This window comes from Coptis chinensis, chromosome 3 (genome assembly GCF_015680905.1).
Source record: "Coptis chinensis isolate HL-2020 chromosome 3, ASM1568090v1, whole genome shotgun sequence".
Lineage (NCBI taxonomy): Eukaryota > Viridiplantae > Streptophyta > Magnoliopsida > Ranunculales > Ranunculaceae > Coptis > Coptis chinensis.
Genome location: NC_141458.1, coordinates 110989517 through 110999881, shown reverse-complemented (window position 1 = coordinate 110999881; position 10365 = coordinate 110989517). Strand labels below are relative to the sequence as shown.

At 36.9% G+C, this 10365-nt stretch overlaps 2 protein-coding genes and 1 pseudogene across 9 annotated transcripts; all 3 read left to right on the top strand.

Annotated features, from left to right (window-relative positions):
• The first annotated feature begins 714 nt into the window (after positions 1-714).
• LOC147512954 (uncharacterized) lies at positions 715-2365 on the top strand. The gene has a single exon (XM_086595936.1). The coding sequence runs from the start codon at positions 944-946 to the stop codon at positions 2135-2137; it is 1194 nt and encodes a 397-aa protein (XP_086452062.1). The 5' UTR covers positions 715-943; the 3' UTR covers positions 2138-2365.
• Positions 2366-4550: 2185 nt separating this feature from the next.
• On the top strand, positions 4551-7996 carry LOC147512953 (asparagine--tRNA ligase, cytoplasmic 1-like). Of its 8 annotated transcripts, none has more exons than XM_086595939.1 (6): positions 4551-4678; positions 4780-4932; positions 5041-5102; positions 6174-6511; positions 7141-7352; positions 7440-7976. In XM_086595939.1, exons 4-6 carry the CDS (start codon positions 6476-6478, stop codon positions 7576-7578), a joined length of 387 nt encoding a protein of 128 aa, XP_086452065.1. In that variant the 5' UTR covers positions 4551-4678; positions 4780-4932; positions 5041-5102; positions 6174-6475; the 3' UTR covers positions 7579-7976. The 8 variants fall into 8 exon arrangements, 5 of the variants coding, with proteins under 5 accessions (XP_086452065.1, XP_086452064.1, XP_086452067.1 ...); XM_086595938.1 differs by having other exon boundaries at positions 6119-6511; XR_015215143.1 differs by lacking the exons at positions 4551-4678; positions 4780-4932; positions 5041-5102 and having other exon boundaries at positions 5123-6511; positions 7440-7685; positions 7843-7977.
• Positions 7822-8603, top strand: LOC147512952 (uncharacterized; annotated as a pseudogene).
• The last annotated feature ends 1762 nt before the right edge of the window (positions 8604-10365 follow it).

Sequence of the window (10365 nt, the reverse complement as noted above, 5' to 3'; positions counted from 1 at the left end):
GCAGAGATTGAAAAACTCGCAGAGATTGAAGAACTCGCAACCAATTCGCAGAGATTGAAGAACTCGCAACCAATTCGCAGAGATTGAAGAACTTCACTAAAACTGAATTGGATCGCCTCGTTTATGGATTGTTTCAATTAGATTGTTGAAGGGTTCAATTGGATTGCTTGCCGAAGAGTGATGATCTTACAATTGCGATAACAAACGTCGAATTATTGGAGGATACCGTTGGTTTCTCTGCTCTTTCACACTATGTCGACGTTTCTTTACACTAACTTCTCATCACCTCTTCACACTAACAGAATTATTGTGACAGCTGGAGGATACCGTTGGTTTCTCATACAATTGCGATAACAAATGTCGAAGGGTTTTGGACGACAAAGATGACCGAAGGAATAGGTTTTTCCGGTTTGCAATTTGGTGGGGGGGGTGTACTGGGCTTTCTTGTTTGGACCTTGTTGTTTGGGCTGGGCTGGAGGCTGCCCGATCTAATTTCAGTGGCGCCCAATACAGCACTCTTTCATACTCCTTATCCTTAAAACAAGGTTTTTTCCCAGTTTTGCAGATACAGAGTTTGGACCATTGGACTCAGCCTTACTACTAACGCCCCAGTTTGGTTCCTTGTTGTTCCAAAGAATTCATTTGCACCCAAGGGAGCCTAATACGAGTCAAACCAACAGTGTCCTGGACTCCTGGCAGCCAATCCGAATATCTAACGGCATTGGCCATTGCAACCCATTGACCCAACCCCCGCTCCAAGTGGTTAAACTTTGGGCCCAACCTAAAGTTTGTAAACCATAGAATTTGATTTTCGCCGATTTAGGGCACAGATTTTGTGTCGTAGCACCTATAAAATTCAAATTGGGGTTTCACCGTTTCAGATCTGATCCACTCATTTTGACCAATCTGTAAGTTCCAATTAATAATTTCTTGTATCTGAAATATGTTTTATCATTTTGTTTCTAGAAATCTAATCTCTAGAGTCAGAAGTGTGCCTAGTTCAGTAATCCAATTTCACCACCACAATTTGGTTCTTCATAACCTATCACCACTACTCATTAGGTTCCTATCTACTCAAAACCCAAATTTGACAATAGATTACCTAACAAACTCATGTGGCTTATCCCCAGAATCAGCTCTCAGAGCTTCCAAAATAATTGTTCTCAACAAAGGCACCACCCAACCTGACTCAGTTGTGTCCCTCTTCAAATCCTATGGTTTCACTGATGCCCACATCTCAAAACTCGTCTCTACCCACCCTCGATTTCTCCGAGCCTCTCCCGAGAAAACGTTGAAACCAAAGCTTGACTATTTCAGTAACATTGGCATTTCAGGACCCAATCTTGGTAAACTCCTCTCTAGGGACCCGATATTTTTGGTGGTAAGCTTAGAGAAGAATATAGTCCCTTCCATCAATTTCCTTAGAAACTTTGGGGCAACAGACAGTGATGTTGCTGTCATTCTTAACCGTTTAAAGTGGCCCAGTAATATTCAAGGCAGTATGGGAGCAAACATAGCAATCCTGCTAGATCATGGCATGCCCAAATCCAACATCTCGAAATTGATGGTGAAGAGCCCTCAAACTCTATCATATGAACCCAACAAGTTAAGTGAGATGGTATTACAACTTAAGAAAATGGGTTTTACTCCTTCAAGTAAGGCGTTCATTAACGGATTAAGTGTGCTATGTGGGATGAAGAAGCCTCTGTGGGACACCAAGTTGGAGGCTTATAGGAGTTTTGGTTTCTCAATAGATGAGGTTCTTTCCATGTTCAAGAAGCATCCCTCCATTATGGCCGTTTCAGTGAAGAAGATCAATTTAGTACTGGATTTCTTCATGAATACACTTAATTGGACTCCAGATGATTTTTCCACGTACCCAGTTGCTATCAGTTACAGCCTGGAAAAGAGAGTCATTCCTAGATGTTATGTTCTTCAAATTCTGCTCTCAAAGGGTCTAATAAGTAAGACTCGTGTTGGCTATGCATTACAAGTAGCAGAAGATGTGTTCTTGAAAAAGTTTGTGACCAAGTTTCATCACAAGGAACCCACACTCTTGGAGGAGTACCACATTGAGTTGGGTACTCAAGGTTCGAAGACTTCTTCCAAAGAAGGTTCTGAGATTGAGGAATTGTAGATTGCTACTTCAAATATCAACACTTTTTCAGTTTGACAGTAATTGCTTGGTTCCATAAACACATGGCTCAATAATATGTTTCTATTAGAATGCTATTTCCTTGGATGGATGCTCTTTGCTAACTTGTCAGAGGTATTATTATCTCATTTTTGTAATATTCTATTTCATTATGTGCATCACTCTAAGAAGCGAGTTTCTGAACTATAAACAACTTGTAGAAGTTTACCATTCTGTGCTTTGTCTGTCAGCTTGTGTGTAAATGTAGTAGTTTCTCATGATTTCGCCCATTTTCAGTTTTGTCTCTCAAATCACAAATCCAATGAACTGATTTTCACGATCATGGTGCTTCAATGAAGAAGATCAATTCAGAAATGGATTTCTTCATAAATAATTGAATACCCTGAACTGGGGCTGCAGTGATATTTCCAAGAACACAACTGTATTAACACTATGTGGAAAAGAGAATCATAGCAGATGCTATGTTCTTCAAACGCTTATGTCAAAGGCCTGGATAAGCAAGATTAGCATGGGTAAAGCATTAATTGTAGTCGAAAGTGTTCTTGGAGAGGTTTGTGATCAAATATAAGAATGAGGTAACCGAACTCTTGAAGTTGTACCAAAGTAAACAAGTAAAGAATTTGTAGCTTGGTCGAAAGATGGACCTGGGATTGAAAAATACTGGAGTACGTACTCTACGCTTAGTGAAAGATCAATACTTCTCTGTTTGACATGGTTATCTAAGCTTGCGATTCCATTATATCTCAAACTGCAATTTTTGAACATTCACGGTGGAGAGTACTTAGATCGACTTGTCATAGGTATTTTTCAACTCATTTTCAAGTATTTGGTTTGGTTTTTAAATATGGAGAAAATGGCATTGGAAGAGAATGTCAAGTTAATTCGCAGTACTAAATCTTTGATTCTGCTTTTTTCTGGCAGCTTGTATGTTCTTTCTCTATGTTTCATCCATCAGTTATAACTCTTAAAGCTCAATCATCTTGAGCACATACTACATTTATTTGAAGCATTATCATTAGTTCATAACAGAAATAGCTATTGTATTGTCAATAGATCTACAAACTCCCATTGTACATAACCGTGGAGTTATTCAAAGTCGACTTCTCAGAGCTGTTTATCCAAGCACTTTGATGCTTATGTGTTACTTTATATAAACCTAACCAGAGAACACAATTATGAAGCTTCACTATTATACAAGAAGGGCTCTTTAACACAGATCCTTCGTGCAAACGTTGCAATGACTTGAGATGCCTTCTGTTTATTTGAACTCCAATTTATGCTTTTATAGCTAAGGTTGAGTAAACTTGGCTAATTGGCCTATGATTAGAACACCTTTTAGTGCATTGGACTTTTCAGTCCTTCTCTTTGGCTTCAACTTCTCTAATTAAATCCTCTAAGATTGAAACCTTGCAAGCCCTAAAGTTGAACTGATGTAGAACATTAGTTGTTGTTTTCAGTGTCATGGGCATGCTCCCTTAGTCGAGTCCAAGCCCATGGTTTGAGTCTATTAGTTAGTTGTGACACATGTCGCGGTTCCTATTGGTTTATGCTTTCTAGGGTTAGTATAAATAAGGGATTATAGTTAGGGTTTAGGGGTTTTTTTTTTTTAGTTGTGTTTTCGTGTGTTATGAATTATTGAGTGATTATCAATAAAGGTGAGACTTTTAGGGTTTTATAAAGTGTAGATTTCGATTAAGTGTTGCTTCCGCCACTTCAATCTACATTATGAACTCACATGCCAATACATGCCTGCCTACTTGCCGGAAAGAGATCTTCTCGTTTATCGACTGAAGGAGTAGAAATCTTTTAGGAAGAATGAACTTTCCTTTTATTTGCACATTTCCTGACGCATGTACATATGCAAAACTCCTCGAGGTATTCACATTTGAATATGTTTTTACCTAGCTTTGTACTTTAACTTTATCCTAGTCTTCATTCCCAGAAGAATTGGTGAGTAGTGACAGCCATCTGAGAATTTACCTAATTATTGTTTTTTTGGGAGTAATATTGTTGATGAACAACTTTTCTCCTACAATAAAGGAGCTCAAAACAGACATCTTAGAGATTATTGTAGGTCTTTTTTCTGAAGATACGAAACACATCTTTTCTGACAAATGGTATGAGCTGAGAGCTGTTTTGGTGTTTTTGAAGAACATACACGACAACTAGGTGCCGCGCACGAACATAAAAGCAAAACTTTGATCGGTCGTGTCTCTTACCGTGAATTTTCTCATACTGATTATTTGGCGGTATGGACTCCTGTTGACAATTGCATAGAAGAAACATTCAGGAGAGTTAGTGAAAGCTACAATCTGGAGGTGCGCCTTCCACTCAATACTCTGTTTCCCTGGACCATGCCATTAGGTTTTATATCACTTTGCTCCTCCTTTGCGGCTCATGAAGAGCGATGCATTGATCTTGCATTTGCTCAGGAAAATGCGTAATCTGGAGACCAAAATCAACCTCTTTGCTGAGGCTGACTACACGGCAGTTCTGTTACCTCTTGTGAAGTCATACCTTCCGGTATATACTGCCTTGATGTCACTGCTGCTTGGTTGTATGCACCTTACCCCTCTCACTCTCTCAGTGTAGGTTTACTTATTGGATTCTTCTGATATATCCAGGTGCATGTAAACGAAATTGAGAAAGAAAATGAGGCCGAGGCTGCGAAGGAGGCGACTTTTTCTCAATGTACAGTTAATGCCGCCAACTCCACCACTCGAAAAACAAAAGTTTAAGAGAAGGAACAAGAAAAACAAAAAATAATGGAGTCGAAGGTTCTGATCTCCCTCCACGTTTCTCTCTTGTTTCCCTATTTCATTTGGGCCATAAATGTATTTTACCTACTTCTACGACTTGAGTTATTCTTTTCTGTAATTTCGTAGAATACGCGTGGTAATGACCAGCGCACCACACCCCCCACGGCCCATGGAACTGCTGAACAAATGTATGTCTTCTTTCACTCACTCTTAATGTCCACATATGTGAAAGATTTCAAACATAAGTCATTTCTTTATGTATATAATTATATATATGTAATTGTATAAAGAGGACGGGTTTCTATCTCTTGAAATTTGGGTTTCTTACGTTGAATTTCTTGAAAGTGGATTGGTGTGACTATAAGAAACTACACAGGAAATTAGGAATTCTATGCCCAGACAACACATAAATAGACGTAATACATTCACGAACTAAATTTAATTTAGCTCAAGAGAGGCTTCTCTATATCATAAGCTTTCACTACAAAAAAATGGACTTTTGCCCACGGATTCCCGGTATTTTTTGCCAGTCATAAACCCTTGCATATTTTCCCACGAATTTTGACCGTAGCAAATAGGTTTCTCCTAGTTTCGTATCTTTAATTCTTTTAGCCCGCGGTTTAATTGTTTACTTGGGCCGTGGGTACGTTATTTTTAACTTTGACAGTTGTTCCACCCATTTTGACCGTGGGGGTAGGGCTCTAAATCTCTAAGATTGTGCGGGTAGACCCCAACACTAAAACACTTGGAAGAAAAAACTACTGGACAGTTCTATTCTTTTCTCACCGGCCACCACTCTAGGGTTTCCAGTCCCATCAAATTGAGATTCCATTAGTTTAATTGAGTTGGATTTAACAGCTAATAGATTATCAACATTAAAATGTTGTCTTTGCGTCAAAATCTGTTTGATGATGCTGGTATTGAGCCAATTTCTCGGTGGAATGAGTTATCTGGAATTCAAGTATGAGGTTTTTATCTGTTATTTTCATGATTATGTAGTAAGTTTATTAGAACTTACCATTTTATTAGTAATTTTAAGCACCGATTTTTTTTTCTAGGGTTTAATTTTAAAATTGGAAGAACAGAATTTTTCAATTTTTCTGCTTCATTTTTTTGCTTTTAATCAAACATTAGATGAAGTGGTTAGAGTAATTTTCGTTTTTCTTAACAGTCGTTATTTTAATTAATTTGTTCTGGGAACCAGTTTGGTTTTGGTTTTCAATTTTATTTTCTTTGGCAAAAACTTGTCTCGGAGAAAGGAGAGGCAGACAAATCTGCTAAAGCGAAAAAGGAAGATATAACTGATTTGGTGACTTAGTTAAAGAAGGCCAAGGATGATCTGACACGTCTAGAAGAAAGATTTAAACTCAAACCTGGCCTCCCAGAGAAGGATGGGAAGATTGATTGTACTTGTGATTTTTTTGCCCGGCAAGCATTTTTGACAGTGTCGGGCCAGCTCCAGGTTGAGACATTTGCTTGTGCTCTTAGCAATGTTTATACATTTGGACCAACTTTTCGAGCTGAACATTCTCACTCATCAAGGCATCTCGCAGAATTTTGGATGGTAGAGCCTGAGATAGCATTTGCAGATTTAGAGGTATGAGATGTTATTTTACGTCATTTCAATTGTACTAGCATAAAACTGACTCAATGATTACACTCCAGCTTTATAAAATGTTCATGATATACAACAACACGTGCATACACACATTAGAACACACTGGTTGAACCTCCAAAAAAATGTTTGTATCAAACATAGTCAGATATTCATGTAGTCCACTGTTCACAGAATAAAAATTATCTCATGATCTCCCTAGATTAACCTTTTTTTTTTGTTAACGCCATCGAACCCATAGTTTCAGTTTTGAGTAAAACAGATTACCCCTCCCTAGTCGGGTCATTCTCGTAATTACATCTTTCAGTTTTCCATATAATAGACAGCCCAAATTTTTTAATTTTACAGCCCGATTTCAAGAAGCTTGAGGAGTTCAAAAGTATGATGTTTTATGGGGAAATTCTTTTTAGTGACTTGACGATCTTCACCAAGTAGACCCATAATTCATCTCTTGTGATCATGCTCCCGTGTTAGTGTAAAAAATTCTTGATCTGTTTGACAACTTAATATAGGAATGTTGCATTATAGTTTCCTATTGATGGTTCTAATGTTTATGTTTGGAAGAATTTTGGTATTTCAGTGGGCAATTATTGAAGTTTCCGTGCTTGTAGGATGATATGAACTGTGTGGAGGAATATGTTAAATTTCTCTGTAAATGGTTACTAGAACATTGTCGGGATGATATGGAGTTCATGGTGAAGAATTTTGACAAAACAACGATAGACCATCTGGAAATGGTTTCTTCAACTCCCTTTGAGAAAAAGGTCAAGACCTTTGAGAAAAAGGTGGAATGGGGAATAGATCTAGCATCTGAACATGAACGGTAGATGAAGATATTGTGAAATGATTGCTAGTTTTGTGTTAATCTGTTGATTTACTTTCTAAGCTGATTGTGTTCCTGATGGTGCAGATACCTCACAGAGGTCATGTTCAAAAAACATGTTATCGTGTACAACTATCCCAAAGATTTTAAAGCATTTTACATGAGGCTTAATGATGACTTGAGAACAGTGGCTGCTATGGATGTACTAGTACCCAAGGTATGTTAGTTTATGTCTTTCTTTGGGAAATGGTGTACTTTCAATCGTCTAAACTGCATCTGCAAGGGCCCATACCAGAAAGTCAAAGCAGAAATCTTCCTTTACTCTCCCTTCAGGTAATATTTTATACATTTTCTGTTATATATAATGATTTTAGTTAATAGGTATCTTTTAAATTCTTGTTTCATTCAGCAATAATTGGTTTCCCATTATATTGGAGTAGTGAGTTGATCTGTGATTGTACATGTAAAGGGATGCTTAAGACTATATTAGTGATTTTGTTGGTAGGATTTTTGGCATGGACTTATCAGGCCATTCAACCACCACCACCTAAAATTTGTGGTACCCCTGGTGGTCCACCTGTTACTGCCCCTAGAATACAGCTCAAGGATGGAAGGCATTTAGCATACAAGGAGTATGGTGTATCGAAAGATTAGGCCAAATATAAGATTATATTTGTTCATTGATTTGATTCTTGCTGTCATGATGTACCGTTCTTGTCCAAGGTAATTCATTGAACGTGGTTATTATTTTGGGTGCATGTATGTTTCTTTGATACTTGAATTGATTGATTGGATGTGAGTACTTATAGGAAATTTGCGGAAGAGCCAGGTATTTATTTGGTGTCTTTCGATAGAGCTGGTTATGGAGAGAGTGATCCTAATCCGAAGCGGACAGTGAAGAGCACTGCTTTGGATATGGAAGAACTTGCTTATCAGTTGTGTTTGGGTTCTAAGTTCTATGTGGTGGGATATTTAATGGGAGGACAAGTGGCTTGGGCTTGCCTGCATGGATGATTAACTTTTGTATACCTAATATTAACATGTTTGTTTTCGGGATCTTGGTTAATTCAATCCTTAGCTTTCTTTTGTAAATCTTTTCGTGATAATTAATGAGGTGTAGGATGGTTATGATGATTGGTGGTTATTTGTAGGTGTAAATTTTTTGCTAGGTGATTGGTGGTTATTTGTGGATTGCAAGTGAAAAGATCTAAGAATTGAAATATCAATTATTATTATTATTATTTTATTTTATTTTATTTTTTAAATAAATAACTTTCCCACGATCTATAGCTGTAGCAAAAATAGCAGATTCCACGAACCAAAACCGTGGGAAAAACTGACCTTTTCCCACGCAGACCAAAACCTTAGGAAAAATTGACCTTTTGTCAAGGATTATCCAATAGTTTCTGCCGTGGCAATAGCTGACGCCATAGTACAAAATATCCCGATATATCCCAATATTTGGGGATATCTATCCAGATTTCAGAGAAAGATATATAAATATCACGATATGTTCAGAGATATATACGACTATAAATATCGGTGATATTTCAACAATATTTGTGATATTTGGGGATATTTGGATATATTTGGTGATAATTTGTGTATATAACAATTTTATTTAATATTTACCATTATATTTCAAATAAATATAAATAATGTATCATGATATATTAAGAAATATCTACAATATCCACGATATTTGTTGATATTTTGGATATATTTACGATATTTGCATGTGAAACAATGTCAAATATCTCCAAAGAGGGAGATATATCTACGATACATATCTATAAATTGAATATCGATAAATACCCATATCCTGATATTTTGTACTATGGCTGACGCAAAAACTGTCGCTATTGATAGGTTTTAAACCATTTCCAAAGGTTTTGTTTTCTTGTAGTTTTAGTTGTTAGTTCATCTTCAACTGCAATGTCTTCTTTTGATTTTGCCCATAGGACAGCATAGAGGCCCAGGAACATGAGAAACATTCCAACTAGACTGCAAAAACAATAGGTGCGTTGTTTCATCAATTAATAAAGAGAGTAATGGGGAACAGTTACTTGTACCGTCCAATGGTAATGAACTCTCCTAAGGCAAGATCAGCAAGAATAACAGAGAAGACAGTATTAATGGGACTAAGGGTTTAAACAAAAACTGGACCCTTTTTCTTCATTGCCCATAAGTGAAAGCTACAGCATGCTCCAATTACTATACCTCCCTGTAAAACCAGCTCGTTATAAGTTCACATACTGGAAGAGAACATAACCAAAAACTGTACGATTAAACTCAGCTTTTATTCATCAAAGTACTAAGTTTCATATGACATCTAGTTATCGATCTACTAATATCGAGCAAAAAAGAAATAAATAGTTAGCTACTAATAGATAACTAATAGATGCGTATACATTTCTAGTATTAGGAAAGATGCTACATTGCATATATATGCACTTGGTTAACTAACTATTACAATTGAGAGTATATATACTAAACCCTACACTAAGAATATACATAAATACCCTTCTACATACTATATCTAACATCTAGTTCTGCTATAAAAATTAATAATTGAGACTTGAAATATGTACTAAGCGTGGAAATTACATTCAAGCTAGCTCTGTGCATATATGATATATATTGCGAGGTAGAGATGATGACTAATGGTTAGAAAGGAATGAGTAATTAAGTAGTAAAAGAAGAAGACCTATGTTGTTTTACATTACCAGGGAGGCGTATCCAACGAGACCTCTTGCTTTTGCAAAAGTTGCACTTATTTCTAGCGTGTGTTCTTGTATCAATTGCAGAATGCCAGTAAGAATGACACCACGTTACAACACTCAGAGACATAGGCTCAGGGAAATCACCCAACGTCTTCGCCTCTAGATTATTGAGAACAAAAATGAATCTCAAGATAAAATAGAAAGGGTTTATTCGATTTTGGCCCCACTTTTAATAGTGTATTCAGCGTTTGGCTCCTATAAGTTACTTAATTCGTTTTTAGCTCCAGTTT